We start from the raw sequence: 22893 nt of genomic DNA, 5'->3' as shown, positions 1-22893 counted from the left end.
TCTAAGCATCTGCCATCATTCTGGCTTTTGTTGCACAATTTTTCACTATTAACACTAGCCATAAAAGTAGCGTTTGGGCCAATAAAACTTTTGACATGTGGAGCCGGGCAGGGATTCCTTAAGTTTTCTTTTTTTTTTTTCGTGCCCCCAGCCAGAACAGGTGTTACCGTCATCCTTTTGCACCTGGGCTTCTCCAGTTGCTGCGCTGCTGGTCCTGCATCTCCACTTGTCATTTGCCACTGTGGCCCCAGCTACTTGCTACTTGCCACTTGCCACTTGCGCATTTAATTAAGTTTACGCCGCGCTGCACACGCAAAAGGACGACGGACGTTATTAATTAAATTCCTTTATACACAGGTTAAGCCAGCCAGCCAACCAGCCACCCCCCACCCCCTGCGTCACCTTCCCCGCCTTTGTGTGTCAACAATTGGAATATTAACGAGGCAACTAATGAAAGTTTACAAAGCCCGGGTGTTTTTCCGGCGAAACAAATCGAAAGGGAAACATTTAATAAAAGTCGCTCTTACCGATTTTCCGTCCGAAGATCAAAGCAACTGCTAGAGCAACACCACTCGACCCACCCGGCGTATGCGTGATTTTCGCTACCAATTATAGTGGATCGCCTTGGGAGCCTTTTGGAGTTTGGGGAGTCTGCGCGCAAATGCCGCCGCGTTGATGCACTGCGGCAAAGGTTTCGGACCCCTCATAAGCCGCGACCTTAACTGACTCACACATCAAAGCAAGAGCACGCACACCCACTTACACACACACACACACACACACACACAGGCTTATAAGCCCCAGACACGCAGACATATGCAAAAAGGATATGTATTAACTGTACGCATTTAAGCCGCTTGTCGAACGCGCACAAATCCAGAAGGGGAAAATCGACTTTTATTCAATACACTCGAAAAATCAACTTTGCCAGATCAAAATACAAAAAAAAAACTAAGAAGATGAAAACGAGACAGTATGATGGAGCGGGAAAACCGGGAGCGGGATTTTTGGGTGGCTACAATATGCGAGTATAAATGTGCAAATCCGCAATGCAGCAACAGCTGCTGCTCAGCCACGCCCACAAAGCCCAACGCCCTCGCCGCCCTTCAACTGCACTCGTTTGGCATTTACATTTAAGCTGATAAGGAAAAGTGCCTGCTCCTCGGGCTCCCTTGGTTTACCGTCTCCCCCCCGCCCCACGAAAATCCACCTGAGCGCCAAGTCGCCTCGAAGCGCACTAATACACACACTCACTCACACACACACACTCACATATCGAAGACGGCGATGAGAATTGTTTGTTGAAATGTCGCCAGTTTATGAAATCGCGTGAGTTGGCAGCGAGGAATTCACATTTGACGCACGCACTTTACATTATTAATACCTTAAGCCGAAGGCGACAGAAACAAGTTCAAGTGTTAGGCCAAAAGCACGGAAATCGACTAAGAGATACCCTTTAGAAAGCCAAATTCACTTTGCCATATAATGCTATATTTTAAAGAACTGTGGAAAATATATGTCATTTAAATTAGTTTTTTTACATTAGTCATAATATTCTTTGGAATCTGAGTCTATTCAATCCAAGACTATTGTCCAAGATCTTTAGTTCACATCTCGTATAATTCCTATATACCCCTTATATGAAAAATTAGACCGACTTAGTGAGTAGTGCTGTGTGCGTAGAGAAGCATCGGTGTTTTGGAAAATGCTCCTGCCATTTCGCAAATGTATCGCATTTCCGTTTGGGTGTTTGCACTTTTACGCTTCGCTGAGAATTTTCCAATTTTTGCTGCTAATATTTATTAATCAAGTAATAGCTACTCACACACACACTTGAGCTTGTGCCTGTGTATGCGTGCGAGTGTGAGGGCGCTTGATTTTTGCACGAAAAATTGATTGGAAATTTATAAGCTAAACTTTTTCCACTGCTTGTTTGCTTTTGTTTGCGGCCCACGAAACAAACTTTTTTGGTGTGCGCGGTTGTGTTTTTGTTTTTTGTTTTTGTACCATTGCTGCCATTTGCAGCACTTGAAAAGGTCGCCACAAATGGAAGTGTGTGTGTGTGTGGTGTGTGTGTGGAAAATCCCCATCAGAAAAAATATTGAAATTCGATTTTTTTCGTGCTCCCAGTAACCTTTTACCAGGTCCCCAGCTGTCTGTCAAAGCCTCGCCATGAGGCAGGAAGCATTTCGAATCATTTTCAGTACAAACTTTGTGTCGAGCACACCTAGAACCCACTCCAATCAAATAAAGTAAGTTCAAATTGTAACTATTCCTGTGGCACAAAAAAATCTCCGATAAATATTCAAGCCAGTACATATTTGTAGTAATTTTTCGGTTAACTTTTTCAACTCAACTGTCTTTCACAGCGCTGCCTATCACGCTCTACAAGATGAACTATCTGCTGATCCTTGGCTGTAAGTATATGGTAGTAATCATATATATATACTTAATTGCATATATTTCTTTGCAAACCCATTTATAAATTTTGCTTAAGGTGCCATCTTGATGATGCGGCCGATGTACGGTGACTGCCTGCGCATGAAGCGTTCTCGAGGCGATACTGCAAGTGATTATAATGAAACCACTGCAACGGACAATGGTGCTTCACTGAGCGGAAAGGCCACCGTGCTGACCAATAGCAGCATTACCACGGCTAACATGTTTGCAGCCACATCTCCGAAGCAGAAGAATGCCACTGGACCTGTGCGCACTACGGTAGTTCGTGGAAAAACCAGCACCAGTTCCACAACCACCACCGCATTATCATCCTCACTTGCAGCTGTGGCATCCACATCCACATCCTCGCCTCCGGATGCCGGAAAGTTCCAGCTGGTGGATGATCCAATGGGACTGCGCCGTCCCAAGAGGCGTTTGGGTAGCCTGATGGACGATAGTCTGCAGCCACGACAATTGCGCCACAAGCGTCGCCAAGCGGGCGAAGCTGCTGTGGTGGCCACCCCACTGCCACCCAACTTGCATCCAAATCCTAGTCCCAGTCCCAATCCCAATCCCAATCTCAATCCCTATGTGTACTACAACAAGATGGTTTCGCCCGATGGCAAGCACGAGGTGAAGGAGTTTGAGCTGCTATCGCCCAACATGATGATTGAGAGTGTCCAGCAGGAGCTGAACTATGGTCCCGAAGTTCTGCCACCGGAATTGGCCGAAGTGCTGCTGCTGAATGCAGCGGAGAACACTCCACGCGGACTCCACAATGCAGCGCCACTGAAGCACCATCGCAAGCACAAATCCTCGCCGGCTTTGCCACCGATGCTCTACATGCTGCAACAGCTGTTGCAGCCCCCCTTTGAGGGAAATCTGTTGGTGGAACCGCCAAAGGAGCCGCAGCGTCGCGTTAGTTCGCCCCTCTATCAATTCCTTGATGGCGCCATGGATCTGGCTTTGCGCAACAGTCCCGATGTCATCGATCACCTGCTGGGGGATCACCTGGAGCTGGAGATGGAGAGAATGCAGGGTCTCAAGGATAAGGCACTAGCGAAGAAGGCCAAGAAGGGGGCACAGAAGTTGGAACCCAAGGAGGAGCTCATCGTCAGCTGTCCCATCCACCACGAGCACCATGCCAATCGCAATGGCGACGTGGTCGAGGATGATGTCGTTCTGGTTAACGAGTGCCATCTGGTCTAAATTTTTTTAAAAAACAAAAAAAAAGACAGCTGTGACAATATTTCTTGAAAATTTTAGGTTTTTGTTTTTCAGTATTGGTTTTTTTTTTGTTGGTGCCACGAAGATGTCTACACTGTTTATATTTGTTTATATTTATACACAAAAACGGACAATAAAAACTAAATACACATCATAAATAAGATTTCAAGGGGGGCGTATAACAAATATGGCCTTGTTGGAAAAAATCCAGTTCGAAAGCTGCATCCAAGTCCTTCGGGAATGCCATCGGCACGCAGAATGGCCATTGTTTCACCCGTAACAAATATCCAACTTTCGCTTCAATCGACACCCGATCCCCTGGGTGGCTTTCTCCTTGAAGTTCTCCTTCGTTTTCATTAACAAAATCGATTTCCTACCTTGAAATGTCCTGAGAGGGGAGGGAGGTGGTTGGGCGGTAAAATTGATATGCCGAGTGCGACAGTGCAGCCAAACGAGCAAACAAATCTAACATACAAGCCCTTGACTGCGGATGAGTATATATCCTCCATTTATTGCTATATGTGTGGGGGCGAAATGGGGCTGAGTGAGTGTGGAGCCGAAAGGCAAAAGTTTTGCCGGCTGCCACTGCTAAATGCTGCTAATTTCGTATACAATAAAACTAATGTAAATTGCCACTTGACGTTCACTGGGCGTGTAAGTGTGTGCCATAGTATGTGCTAGTGTACTGGGTGCACATACATAGACATTAAATGGGGCACATAATGTGCCGGAGAAGTCAGGAATCGAGAATCAGGAATCAGTACTAAGGACTCAAGACGCAGGACACCAGGGAAAGGCAAGCCAGTGAAATAGCGAGTGTCATGGGTGCCTGGCCATCAGCATAAATACAAATTTGCTTCACAAATCCATGTATGTATATAATCTATATAAACTGCACTAGATGCCAGTACATCTACATGTGCCAAGCGGAAAAGTGCAACGCAGCATTCGTAAAATTGCGTAGCTCCTCCGACTTCAAGATACATTTAAAAAAAAATAACAAGAATGAAGTAAGATTGCACAATAAATATAAATGAGTTAAGGTATGAAGATTTGTTTTAATACAAATATAAATAATGTTTGATACTATTAAAGAGCGAAAAGGGAGGAAACTCTAGTTTATATTCAGCACAACACACTCCATTTCGAGCCCATGATATTCAACCTCTTCCATAGCCATATATTCCATTTAATCGGATCAGGTAAGCATTATTTTTCACTGTGCACTCAGTGGCACTGCCAATGTCCCTGGGGTGTTAACTGGAGTGTAAATGCGAATGTATGTGCAATTCCCGCTGCTAAGTGACCAGGCCCCCTCCAACATAAACCCTCGCACACATATATTTATTTACAAGTGTAAATAATAAATGCTTGCAACAGCCATTCCACATTCCACATTCCCCATTTCACTCAACTCCAAGGTCCTGTCAGCACTGCAAGTGCATTAACTTTTGCCACACTTTTGTCAGCAATGCCATTTGAACGCTTTAAGTTGACATCTGCGTAAATGGCTTTAAGATGCGTGCAATATAAATAAATATAAATTTCGAGGAAAGGCAGGCGGCGACCACTTTCGCTAATCTCTTTGCGTTTGAAATTTATGGCTTCATTATGAGGATGACAAAGACGAGCGTTGCCAGGACATTGCCAGGACTCTTCTGTCAGTCACTCGCTCTGTTTGGCTGACTGTCTGTCTGTTTGGCTGTCGGTCTGAATTTCAGCCAGTCTTTTGGTGCCTTTGTTGTTAATGTTATGGTTGTCATTTGGAAGCTTGTAATTACGTTAGCCACAAGTTGTTGCCAAAAGTTGTAATCTAGATTTCATAGTCAAAAGGCGACAGGCGACAGGCAACAACATAAAATTCAATTGAACTGTTGAGTCAGCAAAAGTCAAATGAATGGCATGGTGCCTTTAAAATGCCATTAAAGTCATGGCTCAAGTATCAGCAATCTGCCCACAAGATACATATACATTTTTTTGTACAACGAAGGCGAAACTTTTCGCAAATATCCAGCAAATAAATTGGTGAATATAAATTGCAAAATCAGTTTTGCTGCTTTTGAGCTTACTCTGGCATTATCAATTTTAATCGAAAAGTGTTTTACTTAACTAGTTTGGCGTTTTTAAACTGGTTTGATGGTAACTTGATAACCATAATTTGTATGGTAATAAATACAGCAATTGCTGTTAGGTAAAATCGTTTTGGTAATATTGAAAGTGAAATACGAAATACATTTCAAATTGTTTTTATTGAAAATAAGTATGTTAAAAGGCTGTACATATTGATGTTTGTGTAAATTGATTTGGAAATTTAATATGATTTAAATAAAGTTTGTACTGTTTTTCTGTTTGTCTATATATCTCAAAAAACTATTCAAGTAATTGTTTCGTTTTTAACGTATATGTTAAGTGTGTGGTAGTTTATGTACACGTTGTTAATATGCAATACCTTACTCAATTCATTGAAAATAAATTAATAAACCTATTAACCAATTTGCTTTGCGTTAAAGTCAAGCGTTGAACTTTGCAGTGCGGCTCAAAAAGGCGGTTATTTTATTTTCGCCCGATTGCCTTTTGCGGCTATCATACATGGCGTATGCGACATGTGACAACAGAATTATGCAAATTTCAGTGTCACCTTCAATTGCATACCAACCGCACGCATACCGCAAAAAAACACATGGGCGAAAGGATACAAAGCCATCTGACAGGAAAAATGGGGAAAAAAATGTTGATTATTTCGCTTGACGAAGGATTGTCGATAAAATGCCGAGCGCTGCAGCATGCAGACGATTCGCAATGAAAATGCCGTGAAAATCAATAAACAAATAAACGACGGCGCCTACAAGCGAGAGCATACATCAAATCGGCTTAAATGCAAGAAAACTCTGTTTAAATTGTCAACAACAGCAAAGTTATGGCTAAAAGGGGGAAGATGGGTGAGGTGGCGTGGAAGTATCCATTAAAGTGCCTTTGGTCCTGTGGTGTGTGTAATTGGGTCGTGTTGTTGCTATTGTTTGCTCCTTGCCTAAGTCAAATTTATTTCAACGCACTTGCAAGTAAAACCGCAAAAACAGAGAATAGTTGTATGTATGTGCCTCCTTCTTCTTGTTGCGTGCAAGTTTTACAAGTGAAAACTTTGCTGTCAGGGATACTTTATGTGCAAATTTTTGGTTTGGCAAGATACACACAGCTCCCACAGTTCCCACAGCGACACTAACACCAGCACCCTACACACTCACTCTGCAACATGGTCAGCAATTTTGCTTGTTGCCATTGTCAGCTGACAAGTCATTTGCATGCACACGCAGCAGTCGAACCAACACTCTTGCAACACTGCCATTGCAAACGAAACAAAATAAGCAAAAAAATCCCAAAAAAAAAAGTAAAAAGACAAACACCAGCAGCACACACACAAAAAATGCCTTCAACTTGAGGCAACAACTCGAAGTGCCACTACAACAAATTGGCCACTCCCTGTTAGCATATAAATCACATTGTAAAAGACAAATTGAAAGATGTTGCTGCGGGCTGCTGTCGTTGCCCCAATCCCATGCAATTAACATGCGCACACAAAATGCATTTAAAGGTCTATGCCAAATTCCCAGCCCGTCCAACCAACCCACTTTGCAACAGCACACATGGACACTGGGAAAAAAAACTTGGGAGAGGAAAAGTTTTAAAAAGATGTAGTTTTCAAAAAGTATCAGTAATACTACCAATTATTTGTATTTTATTCGGGAAATATTAGCTACCATATGGGTGTTCTCACATAATATAAAATAACTCACAGTGATATCAACGGATAAATTGCACTTCTTATTAGGTCTCATATTTTACAACTTTCCACAGACAGACAAATTTCTATTTCAAAGCGGCGTTAAAAGCTTTACACTTAGGTACGAAATAATTGGCTCCATAACTTTCGACTGTAATCTAAAATTTAGATTTATGAGACAGTGCATATCGTCCAGAGCTGGTAAACTTCCGATTCCAACACTTTAAAGCGAGTGAACCAACTGCCTTACTTGCTAATAGATAATGGCCCCGCCCAAAGAGTCGCCAAATGATGAACTACCCAGCCTGGCACTCAACTGACCCCCATTTGCCCCTTTTCTTCGGCCCCCAGTGAGAGCAACAATTAAATGTCAAGTCTGCTGATTAATCCTAATGCCAGGATGGAAGGCAGAGGCAGATGCTGAGGCTGAGGCTGTGGGGACTGAGCAGACTGAGGGCTCTGCCAGATGACCACAGTGTTGTCAAGCCGACGCTGTCTCCGTGGAAATTCAATTTTCCAGGGCAATTACGATGCACAGTGGCCAATGCCTGCGAGATACACAAGCCACCAACAAGTAACAAGTTCTACCAACGCATGCATATGGAATGAATCATAGTTGATGGCTATGCTCGGCAATTTGAATTGAGGAAAACTCTCACGATTTGCATGCATAAACAAGGATCATCAATGTGGATTGGCTAACTCCTAAGCATTATTTACTGTACCCAGCAGAAACTCTGGAGACAATAATGCCATCGACTGGCTTACTTTTCTTCCCCACCCCCATCACATTCACAACTCAATTTCAGTGGCGGGCGGACAATGGCAGAACATTTAAATGCGGACAAAGTAAGAAGGTCTTTAAGCTTCAGATAAGTGGTATCTTTATTGTTTATTAGAAATGATTATTATTAATATTCGCACAATGAGATTTTATGGTTCAAAGTGGTCGTACACACTAATATTCCATTTGCCACGTTCCTTCTGAACTTTCTCGCAGGTGCTTTTACCCGGATCGAGATTAAGAGATTGTCACCACGGACTTTCACGCCACTCCCTCGCTTTAAAGGGGAGAAAGCTGTCTGTTCTGCCCAATTCTTGCCAAACTCAATAAGATAGTATGTCAAGTGTTGTAGCCAGGACAACGCTTAAGTCATGTTGCCCACTCCATTTACGATAACCATGTTTCTTAGACCCACCGAATGACCGCTGGCAGATTGAGAAAGTTGGCTGACAACTTTTAAGCCATTTTTTCGCTTTTATTTTAGGTGTGCGCTAAGTGCATTTTAATTTGTCACTCATAAAGATGGCCAACGTTTTTCCCGTGCATATTTTCCGCACAGCTTCAGCTTTCCCGTCGGAGCTGCAAATTACAACAAATTACATTTTCGCAACCTGCTCTTTGGTCTCGTCGGTTGCGAGGCAGGTGATTATGCATTTTTCAATGGTCAGCTTCCATCAACTGACCTCCGTCTCTTTCGTTGCGTTTTTTCGCCCAGCATGCCGTCTCTCTTCATTCATGTCAAAGCCTTTTTAATGGCCAATGATCCGGCGTGAAATCGGTTGGGCAAAAGCAGATATTGAACACATGAAAAGCGGCAAATAAATTCATTATTTGCTTTGGCTCTCGATTTATTATTGGATCTGCCAGCGCTGAAATTTTGATTACATTTTCGGTTTTTCTTGTTTTTTTTTTTTTCTGTTTTTCTGTTTTTTGTATATTTCTATTTTGCAACTTCTGTTTGCGATTCTGACAGCTTGGCCATAATTGATTAATCATCAATGACGAACAGAAAGCAGGCTCTCGAAAAATAAAAACTATTTTATTTTCCTTCTCGCCTTGAATATTTTGGCCAGCACAGTGGGCGGTGAAGAGCAAGGAAATGCCAAATAAACGAAGCGAAAGATAAAAGCGAAAATGGGAAATGCATAATTATGAATAAGTTATTGGCCATTAGCTCACGGGAAAAGCGAAAGGAAAAACTGGAGAGCCGGAGCAACCGAAAACGGAAGTGAAATACAGTGCCAAAGTCTGTGAGTGGCGTTGAACTTAATTAAACACTGGGTATTTAAAATTCACTAACTTGCGGGGAAATCATTTAACCAAATAGACAATTTCAGTTTATTTATTCCAACTGCTTTTTTACTGTCTGCTAACATACATCATTTACCCTGGCAGCTTGAATGGATCGCTGGATCGCTTTTTGTGTATTGTTTGTAGTTTACATATATTTTCAACATATGTCACATTGAATTATAGACATAAGCACGAATTTTGCATGTAAATTAAAATGTTATAGCAGACTAAAGAAAAACATTAGACATTTCGTTTTAGGGTATATTAAAAATAATAAAAAAAATGTTTAAATTTTAGTCAGAGCTCAAACTATATTGAGTATTCTTCAGATGCTTTATAGTTTAGTCTTGCTGAGTTTAGTAAGAATCGTAACCAAGCAACCGATTTTATGGTAACCGTATCTGGTAGCAGAATCTTTCAGAACTACCAATCTAGCATATAAATGTGCTGCATTTTGTGCTAACAGAGATGGTGGATGGAGTGAAAGGGGGTCGAAAGTACCTGTCGCTGGATACATGGCCAAAAGCGCCTATCAGTTGGCCGCCGAGCCTATCCCAACAACTGATAAGGCGTCTAAGAGAGCGGGAGACTTACGAGTGGCAGAGCGAAAGTCTCCACTTGGCTAAGAGAGCGCTCGAACGGGACTTCGTGTTGACCGGGAAGCAACGAGGACGCCATCGGGTGCTCCTGCTGCCATGGCCGTGACGTAGTCGCTGCCGCTGCAGCCGCCGCAGTCGCAGTCGCAGTCGCTGCCAGCGGCGGCAGCGGACGCTTGCTGCTGATAAACAGTTTTCGTTTATCATCAGTTTGTCGATGGCACAGCGCGCAACTGGACGTACATTCGCATCTTGGCAATGGCATCAGCTCACTGGCCGAGCGACTGACTCGCGTTTGCCACTTCTGCCACATTTTGGCCCGCCTGTGTGTATGTGTGTGGGCCCAATCAGTAATCAGTGTCCGTGTGCGGCGGTAGTGGTGTCCCTGCGTGCGGTGGTGTATGTGCTTGTGTGTGTTGGCCAACTTTAAACGCCCTTATCAGCGCGCGTGTGAAGCATGAGCTTGGTGCAAACAAAGTTTTGGCGGCATTTTCAATTAATGACAATGCCAATGCCAGCAAAAGCCAGCGAGAAATTCACAAAAATGTCCAGAGAATAAAGAAAACTTTATTTCAACGCGACAAAAAAAACTGTTAAAAATACGTAAGTAGTTGAAAATGTTTAAAAAAAAATTAGTAAGCAACTTTTAACATGCAATAGCTTACTTAAAATGCTATATAAAGAAAATAAGAGGGAACGATTTTTAAAAAACAATTTTTACATATGTGATGCGCTCAAGAGTCCAAAATGAAAAATGTGAAAAGTTGGCAAAGTAATTGTTTTGGGCATGCAAATTATATGCTTAATTAGATGAAAACTAATTTCATGGCAGTGTTTAATTTGTCGGAATAAAATGCAGCGCATCTAATAGTTATAAGCTTGTTATTTTAGAAAATAAATAAATTAAAGAAAAAAATTTTACTGACAATTAAATATATGCAGCTAGCAGCTTCAAGAGCATCAAGCTTTTTAAACATAAAAAAAGTCAAATTTGTTGGCTGCAAGTTTGTTCAGAAAATTAAGAAAGAGCGTTGAAAGTTGCCTTCTTTAATATGCAAACTAAAAGTTCAAGGAGTTGTCAAAGTAGTTTTTATGTAATGAAGCTGAAAACGACGCAAGCCGATAGAAAATATAGATCCGAATCATTTGCAATAAAATCGATGCTCACAAAATAGATTTTTGCTCATTAAATGATACAAAAGTGGTTTTGCTGAATCATTGGCTTTCTGTCTAATTCCGTCCATCACAGGATGGATTTAAATTGTTGCGTGGAGAATTCCCATGCATATTTGATTGGCAGTCGCGAGGGGGAAACATTCATTTCACGAAATTTTCTCATTATTCTCACGGCTCACAAAATTGCACAGGCCAACATGGAGAAATTACGAAAAAATGCGCTGCGACTTGAAAAGTCAAAAAATTATGTAAATGCAAAACATTTTCTGTTGCCCTATGCATGTAAACAATTTTTTGCACCATTATGCGCCATCAAGTATGCAAAGATATGTTGTTCTAGTGCCACCAGGCTCATCCCACCGCCGCTCATCCACTTTCTTCCAGGGTGCTAGGGTCCCAGGGTTCCAGGGTGCGAGGATGCGAGTTTGGAGGAGCACTGCGGGGCACTGGGTTGGACAGGTAGTCACTCACCTGGCTCGCAGGCTGCGGGCGGCTTCTGACATGCCAGCCAGCGTGTAGAACATCAGAATGTTTAGATTTATGTGAGCCAGTGACAGCTGCAGGCGAAGATCCAGATTGTCGGGCAGACTGGGGCTCAGCAGCTCAAGGATGTGGATGTGGATGAGGATATGAATGTGGATGTGGTCGTGGTCGTGGTCGTGGCCCCTAAGCTGCTCCCTGCTAATCCTTCAAACTGTGCAAATCACTTTTGGCAGTTCTCGGTCCCGTTTCTTTGGCCCAAAAGTTGAAAGTTTTCTGTGATGTAATCGCATTTGCTCCGCCTGTCTCTTTAATTAAATTTAAGAGACTGACAAAAAAAAAAAAAAACCAAAATACGTAGAGTCGCCTGCCTACGAGGCGTGCATTATTTAACTTTCGAGTTTTGCATTCAATTCACGAACCAAAACTTGGCCAACACACACGCACTCACACACACGCATACTCATACGTTCCGGAACTCTGCTTCTTGGCTCGATTTACTGCGAGTTTGGGAAAATCCCCGGCATGCTTTTCGTTGACAAAATATGCGCCTTTGGCGCTAAGTTTTTCGGGGCGACATTTGTTACTTTTATTTAGGCACACGCAACGAGCACTGAAAAAAATTTGATTAAATCTTAAAACTCATGGGTGTAATTTCTTGCGCCATGCATAATCTATATAATCTAAGAATGAGGAAAAACATTCAAAGTTTTTTACCTAGAAAATGTATTTATTTATTTTTTTCTTATAAAGCGATTTTATTTGTTTCTGTGCAGCTGTTCTCACACTGGCAAATAAGATTAACGTATCCACTGAAGCCGTGGCTCAAAGTAGTGAGCCCCATAAAGAGCGTAGAGCGTGCGGGAACTTAACCCATGCCGCCCATCCCAAATATAAACCACAGTCAACGAGGCACACACATGCCCGAGGTGTTTCATTCATCATCAAGTGGCAAAGTGGCACGTTCCGCTCTCCAGCTCCTCATGTTTATACCCCTATATGAGCATACATATAACCGGCTGCGACTTCTTTTATGTGCAACTTTCCCCATATTATGCGAACAATGTTTGAAACTTTGACTCTGGCTTTTGGGTCACAAATCTAATGCACAGGCCCTTGGGGCCGGCATCTCTCTACTCTCACTGTGCATAATTTAGGGTTTAAAATTTTTTATTGCCTACATTTGGGCGTCGGCTGTGGGGCAATGAGCCGAGTTTTATGAGTCAGTCGGTGAGCTGCATTAATCCCCCCGCAGCCATCAAACGGACTCAGCGGCCAACGTGCTGTGGCATAAATTAAACAATTGTGCCAGCCATGTGTTTGACCAGCGGCAAATTACGCATACGCCGCATTATCCGCCCCAAAAAAATATTCAGATGAAATCCGCCTGCCACTTCCTTGCTGGCCAAAAGTTGAGACGGCTGCTTAGCCTAAGTCTTGCTCCATCCAGTCTTGGAATTGTTTAATATTAAATTCGTCACTGACCCAGAAACTTTTAAGCAGCTTAAATGTTAATTAATTTCAAAATGAAACAACAAAATTTGGTGGAAGTTTTGCAAATGGAAATGGAACTGTCAACCGTCTTTTTGGGTTTTGGGGAGTCGGGGAGATTGTGCAGATTGTATACCTAAAAATTGTACAAGATATATATTTGCGCGGCTATATCCGCCGACTCCATTAACATTTAATTTTCGCCAGCGTTCCATTTTAATGTGAAAGCCACTTCAACTTTGAGGTGGCTACGGTGAAATAATTTACAATAAAATGGCTGCGCCAAACGGGGGAAATGTGCGGCCGCAGCAGTAAAGTTTAATATTTCTGCCTTTAAAAGGGGCAGGAATTATTAAAAAATTGTGCAATAAAGGGGAAAGGACTGTAAGGGACTGGGCCACCGAAGGACTGGGAATGTTGGCTGAAGCGAGACGAAGAATAGACATTAACCTGATGCGTAACCGGCAGCAGCCGAAAAATGTTTTGTCGTAAACATATTAAAAGCTACTTTGCATAAACTTGGCCCGTCAAGGATTCGCCTTCTTATGTCTGAGACTCGGCTCCTCGAAGGAGACACATTGCCATTTGCGATTTATTGAAAAGGGAAAAGCAAAACGGTGGCAAACGGCAAAAGTCCATAAAAGCCCCGGAAAGGGGCTGAATATCGCAGGAAAATCGAGGGAAAAAATGAGCAAAACCCAAAGCTAAGAACTCTGACGACCTGACGACGAGCCGTCACTCCAAAAAGGTGGAACTTGTGGATGGGTTGTTGTCGGTGCCATTCAGTCTTTATTAGGCTGCCCATCTGACTGGCTAAAAGGCTTCATTAAAAACACATTTTCCGAAGAAACGTTTTCGCCAAAGTCCACAGTCCAGCAATGGCAAAATGCAGCACAACCGAACCGATACCATAAAAAAAGGGCCAACTAGAATTCAAATAAAAAGCAAACTGGTAATATATTTTGCATCTGAAAGGCAGCTGTCAGCAGAGCAGTGCAAAGCAAACTCGGCTGACACTAGAATGCGAATTTGTATTCAAACCGACTATAAGTGGAGAAAACAATATTAAATTCCAGCGGGTATCGAGAGTAGAAATATATATTTTCAACCTTTGACTGAAGGGCGAAAATTGGAGCATTCGAATGCTTAGCTGTTTTCTGTAGTCGGGAATTTTGACCAATTTGGGGTCGAAACGTCTTCTATTGTCAGCATAGCAACAATGGAAACGATGATTAAGCCCTTGTTACCAATAAATGCAGTCAATAACGTCAGCAACTGCCAGATAAAAACCCCTCAAGTTTGAGCTCGCAAATTATATTTCTATATTTTTTAGTACACTTTTTAATTAAGAATTTTCATTTGAAAGAGGTGGAATTTTTGTGGCATGACTGCATTTGGCATAAATATTTAGTCTGGTATGATGTTTAACCTCTTAAAAATAAGTGAAGTCCAAGAAGAATCTACATCGCTATGCCATAAAAGCAAGCTCTTCACAAGTCCAAGTTACTGACTTTAAAGAGGACCCCCCACATACATATATATGTATCTTTGTGTATATACGCCAGGAGCTTAGTTTATCAGAGGGACAGTGGCGACTTATTTATATTTTGCCACGGCGTTTGCGTGTCAGCTGGTGTCAAAGCCCGGCTAAGCAAAATATTTACAATGCAGCCAAGCGCGTTGAAGATACGGCAAATGAAATGGACAGAGCTACCCTATGGATGCAAAGATAATGCCGAAGGGGCAGATATGTACCCACTGGGTACATAATCAAGTTTCAATTTGAGAACAAGTCCGTCGAGTGTCTGGTATTTTAAGCATGGCTCATACCAAAACCGAATTGGCCCAGGAACCGCGTATATGTGACATAAAAAAAAAAAATGCGAAATAGAAAAACAAAAAAGGCAACAGCACATAGAAATGAATTGAAAGCGAGATGCCAGCAAAGCCAGCGAAATGTACACAAAAGGCTGCATTTGACAGGGGTAGCAGAGTGCTGCCAGGACACACAGGACATGGTGGAACCCATGGCACCCATGACACACACACACACACACACACACATCAAAGCACAGGCTACACGCATCGATGCTCCTGCTGCTGTTCCTGCAGCAAATAGTGCCAGCAAGTCCACTGAAAAAAAAAACATTTACCAACTAGGGTTTAGAAAAGAGTGCAACTTATTATATTTCATTAGTTCAGAGTTTAAGTTCAATGTGCTGGAACATATAAATAAGGTCACATAAAACAGATATGTGTTTTCAAAGTTTGCAAGTAAATTTAAAAAAGAGCATCTGCATAATTAGTTTCTAAACAACTGTTTTAAGGTGTATATAAAAGAGATTTTCAGCGACCAGCTCCTATCGAAAGTCGATTAAACACGACTTAATTACCCACTCAAGTGCCATTTTTGCACCGTGCAATGGCCAGTTCATTATGTCACTGGAACAGTTTAATGTCGCTTAAAGGGGCGCTGCCTGCGCAAAATAGCGCGAAACAAAACCGCAAAATATGGTGGACAGCAAAAGGACGATGGGTGGGTGGAGTTTTGCGATGGGTGGCTGGCAGGATTGGATGCCAGAGGCGGTCGCAAGGGTTCTGGCTGCGGACAATGGCCGCTCCACATTGTGACTGCTATGGCCAGTTTATGTTTGGTAAGTGTGTGTGTGTGTGTGTGTGTGTGTGTGTTTGTATTATAAGCAATTTTCCATTTTTCGTTCCATTTTTGTGGCCCTGCTTCTTGAAGTTGCCGCTCAACGCATTGTTACACGCTGGCAGGCGGCGACTATGAAAGCGAAACGCAATGAAAATGGCAACAAACAAAATAATTGAAATTTGGTTTAGCACGGCAGCATCCACAGCAGCAGTGAAGAAAAGCCAGGGAAAAAATTGGCCAAATGAGAACGAATGCCAGAACAAAAGGAGAGCGGCAACAGTCGGAGATGGCCAAAAGCAAGCGTTGGGCTAAGACGACTCTTTAAAACCCGCAAAACGAAAAGAAAAAAAAAAAGAACCAAGGAGGAAAAACCTCAAGCAATAAGCCAAGGCGGGTTTCCCGGACAGAGGCGGTGTGGAAAATGAGGAAAATGGGGAAAAGGCGAGTAATGAGCAGTATGACAATGTCCTCGTATTGTGTGCAGATTTGTCAGTTGATTTTGTTTTTCCTTTTTTTATTCGCTTTTTTCAAACCATTTTCATTCCTTTTTTTTTTTGCCCGTTGGTGGAGAAAGTTCTTCGGCCGTTGCAAATTAAATTTTCCAATCCGCAACGCCCATTCTTTGGCCTTATTTTCCTCGCCTTCTGGCTTTGACTCCGATTTTTGGGCGTATTCAATTTTCTAATTTCGTATAAATTTCCTGGAAAAGTGGAATTATCTTAACCGCAAACAGCACGACCTGAGCTCTGTCGAAATTAGAAACACGAAACCACAATCAAAAGTCTTAAGGAGCTGCAGATTCGCACGTAGCATTTCGGGAGTAATATGTCCTCGTAGAGGACAAGTCCCCCCAGGGGTCTAAGGCAAAAATTTGTCCAATTTCTTTTGAGTTGAAGGCAAATATGATACAAATACTTTAACCAGGGCAAAAATATTTATCTCGCTTCTAATGCGACTGAGTCCTTTTTGAGGATGCTATCGTCTACATACACCCACACACACACACATACAAACACTGAAGCACACAGATGCAAAATGACATAAATAAATTCACATCGCTTCGTGCCCAATTTTCCGGCCAGCAACAAAATGGGCGCATGCCAAAGTGAAAGCTCTGCAAAACGAGATTCCAAAACGGATCTGCTGCGATTTGAACTTGGCCAACGTCTCAGCTTCCTTCACTTTTCCTCTCGCCTTTCCAACTCCTGCTTCTGCCTCACCTGCCCGCCCACAGATTTGCACTCGCATTTTGTTCCGTTGCTCGTGTTTGTTAGCATTTTCCATGCATAATTTAAAGCATTGCCTGCTTTTCGGGGCGACCTTTAAGGATAAATTCCTCTGACCCCGCATCTTCGACTGCGGCAAAGCGCAGCTAGAAACACGGCAATTACTCTAGTGTATATATATATCATTGATTCGACTAATTGCCGCTGTAACAGGTGCACGAGCAGGGTCATTTCAAATCCAGGACTAATTGTTGCCATAGGTAATTGCTTGTATCAATGCAGACATCTCATGTCCTACCTTGTGGGGCTAATTCGAAATGGGTGGGGAAAATTGGGTGGTCCTAAAGTCCCCAACGTTATTCCTTCCATCAATTCTTGATTCGTGGGGCACAGCAACATCGCATCAAGTATGCAAAAAGGGGTTCTTTTTCACCACCCTTCTGTTGGCGTAATTTGGCACAAGTCCCAGTACCAAAACGGTTGACCTTGAGCTTTGTGGGCCACGCCTATTGAAAGGACCAATGCGCTTATACACCCGTTTGCCGCCGACAATCTCCATCATCATTCTACATACACCGAATTTCTTGGCTTGCCATCAAACGCAGACTTTTTAATGGAAACGTGTTTGTTTTACCAAATGTAAAATGGCCAAAAAGAGAAAGAGCTCGTAAATTGCAATCCGCAAAACGAGTGGGCCAGAACGAGACGCAATACGCTATGTCTGCCTGTAGCATATGTCAAAATTTAATGGCTCACACACACACAAGCACACACACACACGCATACTCACACGGATACTCACACAAAGAAGGAGTAAGAGCGAAGCCGTAAAATTAACAAAACTAGAAGCACAAATTACACCAACAGCATCCACTTTACTTCGCTCCATATTGTTCTTGCTGAAGCACAGTTTGACGCTTTACCACACACATACTCATGTATACTATATACATTTATATATATATATATATATTCACATAAATATGCACAAACTTTCGCTTCGATGTTTTATGGTCAACAAAAGTTTTGCTTTTTTACGGCCTGCCACCGAAAATTATCCGAATGGATCGACCATCGAAATACCCGCCTAAATGGGTAACCAAATATTTTATTATGTGAGCTTAACAACACGGTGATAATTTTATGTATTCTACTTTACTATTTGATATAACATAAGTGATGGTTTACGAAACTAAATAAATATATCAAAACTTATAAGTGGGCCAAAAGTTTGGCTTTAATTGCGCCGCCAGGCAGGCAAGGAAAGACATTTGAGTTAATTATGGCTCGATTTGGCTGCGAGTAAACAAATTAATTAAAAAGCAAACATGTTGTTGATGATACCCAAACTCCGACGACAAAAACTCGAACAGATGGCAATTGCCGGAGATGCGTAGCGCCTTTTTGGCCAACTTTATTTATGTTGGCGGTCGCCAGCGATTCGGGGCACGCATTAATGTTAATTATTGCGGCAAGTGACAATTTGAGTGATTTCAGTTGGACAACTAAGCAAACGAGCAGCAAAAACAATCAGGGCCCCAAGCGTGCTGGCTGCCGAGCCATGCCAGCAAATCATTTTGACCAACACTTTTCGGCTTTGGCCATGGCTGTAGGAAGTGTCCTGTCATTTGTTATCTGTTCGCTTTGACATATAGCTACAACCAAAAGCATTTTCCCCGTTCTCCAGCAGAGGGTTTCGCTTTTTTAAACGTTCGCTCTCACAGCGGGTATTGTTCATATGGGCCATCACAAAATAATGAAAATATGTAACAAAATATTTAAATAAAACTAAGCTTAAAAGAGCTTATTTTATAGAGTGAAATACCTAGCTAAGCACATACAAGTAAAGAATAGCTATCAACGCTATTATTATTATTATAATAAATAATTTGAAACCAGCTTTCAAAGTAGAAACACACAATCGCTGTTTTTTAAATATATACCTAAAATCCGAACGCCAAACCTAATCAACTTTGTAGCCTATATTACATACCTGTCAGAAAGAGCATTAAAGCCTTCGGTGACTGGCGTTTTCCCCGCTTTTGCAATTCTTTTTTTACTTTCTTTTATTGTATTGCGACAACGTGGTCGTAGCGTTTTCACGCGCAGACACATTGCCAATTACGCCCCCTCGCAGCGCACATTTTCCTCGAACCCACGCCCCTGCACACACGCACTTCCATATGCAGGATAGATATACGGTTGGGGAAAAGCGGGTGAAAACCGGGGAAAAGCGAGAATGAATCGTGAGAAATGTCAACACTGTGACATGGCAAAGTGGAAATGGTAATTGCGTGTTAATTGCTTTACGCGTTCCAAGTGCTTTCACCATTCGCACGGGCCTCTCACTAACCTTAACGCCTCCCTATTCCGCTTTTGCCCCCCCCCCCTTTCACGCCCCTTTTTTGTCCCATGCATTTTCCTTGTAGCTTGGGAACGCAACTAATCAATCTGCAACTGCATTGCGCCCATGGACGAGATTCATCCATTTTCAGATGCTCCACTCCAGCATCGATGCCTGCAATCGCAAATTGCGTTTGTCGGCATGGCTGGATCACGTTGCGTATGAGCGATGTGTGTGCGCCCATCAAAAGCAATTGATTTTTCAGTCATGTGGAGGAGGAGAGTAAGAAAAACATGCGTAACCGGTTCTTTAACATTCAATCAATGCCCGGAATGCGAGCTGCGCTATGCACATTACTCATACGACGTGTGAGCGAGCGCAGGTTTTTGCCATTTCCTTTCAATGCTTTGCTATGGTATCAAATAACTCAATTCACAAATTCCAGGAATGTTTTATTGAATCATCATAAGGGCATACTAAACATACTTATACTTATACATACTTATACTTACTAACAGATTAGATGCATTCTGATAAAGATACACAATAATTTTAAATCCTACTTCATCATTTATAAGTAATTATAAGTAATGTGTATTTTCCTTCATCATCCGAATTCATTCACCAATTTCTTCCCATTATTAATATGAAAATAATCGAGGCATAAATTCATTTAGTACGACAATGAATAGCCCGAGGCCATTTGGTTATTGACTTGGCCGTTTACCTGAACGCCAATTTCCTTTCCTCGTCTTCGAGACACCTGAGGATATCATTTGGCGTCACATGTTGACATGTGTTGAACCAGTGCCCCCTTGGAACGTTATGACTGTCAACATGTTTATTATTCACCTGTGCATGAACACAGGGGCCAAGTTATTAAAACTTTGCCACATTACCGGAGAGTGAAATGGCATGGAGAAGGAACTCAGGACAAACAATTGGCGAGCACATTTAGGCAGCTGCAAAAAAAATGTAATAAAAGTTCACAGAATGCGACGTGTTTGCTTAAGTATTTTGCAGTCGTCGGTTGGGGAACATCTCTAACTTCTACATTTTGCCCATGCTGATTGTGATAAATGCGACAAAGACATGTGTAAAATATGCTTCATGTGCGTTATTATTGCGTTTTATGGTCCTTGGAGAGCTGAAAAATAAAGAGCAGGAAAAACACACACACACCTGTTCTAAACGTGAGCAACGCATTCCAAGATGTCGCCGCTGACTTGTCGAATTGTTTTGCCAAGTGTTTAGATATTTGTCTTTGCTAAGATATTTCACGAATGACAGGAATTCGGTTTTTAATTTTAAGTACTTCCGCAGCATGCAAATTTCCACTTGTGTGGGGTCCATCCATAAGGATCATTGTGGTCCCCAAGGATGAGAAGTGAGCATTCATATATCCCCACGGTCACATAATTTATAGCTGAGAGAAATCATCAGCAGGCAGAACACACAGAACACAGAGCGCCTAATCAAAGGAAGCCCTTTAAAAAGTCAAAAAATAAAAACACAGCGAAATAAACACAGTGGATTCCCTGGAGTGGAGCAAACGAAAAAAAGGGCGAAACATAATATCAGAGCTCGAAATGTTTACGCAAAATACGCGCACTCGTAATGCAGACAAACTCGCAGATTTGTATGCATATATACATGTATATATACATATATATATATATATATATATATATATATACACAAGCACATAAGCTAAAGAAGACATAAAGCATGTTTGCCTGGCATAAACGCAGCAGTTAAGCAAAAAAACAAAAAAAAAATGATGAAAACCGAACAGAGACACAAACAGAGAGAGAGATGAAAAGGACGATGAGCCAAACATTTTAATAATAGCAGAAAAGGCTGAATGCCCAAAAAACCGAACCACGCCAGCCTCCCTGCCCACTTTTCAATGGGGACGGCGGTTTATGATGGAAGCCCCAAGTCAATCCGCACCCTATACATTTTCCCCAAGCCCCCAATCGCAACCCTTTTCTTTAAGCCCCTTTTTCTTGTGTGTGATTCAAATGGTTCTCAGGCCGCCTTTTGTGAGATTTCCCGCTTTGGAAAGAGCTGTTGGAAGGACCTGCTGCAATTAAACTGAGAGACTGGCGAAATTCCCACAGACGAGCCGAAAGTCCACCTGTTCGTTAAGCCCCAAAAATGGCTAAAAGCTGAAGCTATAAAGTTCTTATTTGAAATATATTCGAACAATGCTTTAAGTCTGTAAATCATCATGTGAATCAGAAATATGCAAAAATAAGCCTAAACCAATTGATAAGCTGTGTAGTGTACAAAACGCTATCGGAATTTTGAGTATATATTCAATTTAATAGTTTAAGATATCACTTTAAATAATAGTGTGCTTATGGATTGTGTGGAAATAAACATGCCAAATATTTATTGAATAATCTAAACTGCTTAAACTTAGTATAGAAACTAAGGACTTTGGTTTAAGAGTTGTGCTAAATACATGTCACATGTCATGGATTCGAATTCAGCTACTGTCTAAGTGAATTAGTGGAAAAACGTTGACTGTTTACCTTATTCGCATTTTTCCCTCCCATCTCGAGCATAATCAATTAAGCAAAGTGCACTCGAGTGAGCGGGGAAAAGGCAGCTGGTGGAGTAATGCAAATAAAAAGTTGGAATTTGGCAGAAGGTATACGCGGCGTATACGCAACGTAAGAGCCACTTTACTTTATTTTTTATTTGCAAGCCTGCAACACATTTTATTTGAGTTGTGCATGCATTTTTTGTTAATAGCACTCAAGACTGCCATTTCATAAAATAAACCATTAAAACGAAGCAAGCTGAAGTGGGCGGCAGCCCCATTAACTGCATTTTAATTAATTTCTCTTCCCCAGCACTCCCCCCCACCCCCACGTATGTATGCTGCTTATGTAATTACTGCTGCTGGAGCGTTAATTGCTGCGGCAGGTAACAAGCTGCGGCTCTTAATGCACATCGTCTGCACTTAGCTTAAGTATACAGTTCATACACACGCGTATAATGCAAACACACCGGGTAGATCCATTTGAAGCCGAAGTAAAGCCGCCATTTGACATTTGCCATTTGCCATTTACCATTTAACTCGTCGCTGCCCAAACAGACAATAAAGTCTATTTGGCTGCGCTCTTGCACTTGGACTTGGAATGCCAGGTCAAGGTCCTGGCCGCTGGCCACTGGCCACTGGCATTAATTGCCTTCCAGTTCCTGCGGCGCCGATCCACCATTGCATAATAATGCGATTAAAACTGTCAAGTCAAGTGCTTGAGCAACAATTGCAGTTTGCCGGTCGCCAGAAAAAAAAACAATAATCAGCTGAATCAGAGCCCATGGCAGAACCAAATGCTAAGCCTGGGCTTTAGAGCCTTGGCCGCACTGAGCCAGAACCACAAAGCTT

At 42.1% G+C, this 22893-nt stretch overlaps 2 protein-coding genes across 3 annotated transcripts in view; both read left to right on the top strand.

Moving 5' to 3' along the window:
* Positions 1 to 2142: 2142 nt before the first annotated feature.
* Positions 2143 to 3835, top strand: LOC120446667. Of its 2 annotated transcripts, none has more exons than XM_039627738.2 (3): positions 2143 to 2252; positions 2370 to 2417; positions 2498 to 3835. In XM_039627738.2, the coding sequence occupies exons 2-3, from the start codon at positions 2393 to 2395 to the stop codon at positions 3646 to 3648; spliced, it is 1176 nt and encodes a 391-aa protein (XP_039483672.1). In that variant the 5' UTR covers positions 2143 to 2252; positions 2370 to 2392; the 3' UTR covers positions 3649 to 3835. The 2 variants fall into 2 exon arrangements, with proteins under 2 accessions (XP_039483672.1, XP_039483673.1); XM_039627739.2 differs by lacking the exon at positions 2143 to 2252 and adding an exon at positions 2294 to 2309.
* A 6513-nt stretch (positions 3836 to 10348) lies between these two features.
* Positions 10349 to 22893, top strand: part of LOC120445461 (5-hydroxytryptamine receptor 2A) — a 61725-nt gene continuing 49180 nt past the window's right edge. Inside the window, exon 1 of the mRNA XM_039625905.1 lies at positions 10349 to 10720. The gene's annotated coding sequence lies outside the window, so the exon portion shown is untranslated. The remainder of the gene's footprint in view (positions 10721 to 22893) is intronic.

The sequence above is a fragment of the Drosophila santomea genome, chromosome 2R (genome assembly GCF_016746245.2).
Source record: "Drosophila santomea strain STO CAGO 1482 chromosome 2R, Prin_Dsan_1.1, whole genome shotgun sequence".
NCBI lineage: Eukaryota > Metazoa > Arthropoda > Insecta > Diptera > Drosophilidae > Drosophila > Drosophila santomea.
This window is presented reverse-complemented; position numbering and strand designations above follow the sequence as displayed.

What these genes read in the sequence shown, in the direction of transcription:
- LOC120446667 (XM_039627738.2), top strand. Translation starts at nt 2,393, where the DNA reads ATGAACTATCTGCTGATCCTTGGCT. An exon ending in CTATCTGCTGATCCTTGGCT is followed by an intron (nt 2,418 to 2,497) that starts GTAAGTATATGG and finishes ATTTTGCTTAAG; the next exon opens with GTGCCATCTTGATGATGCGG.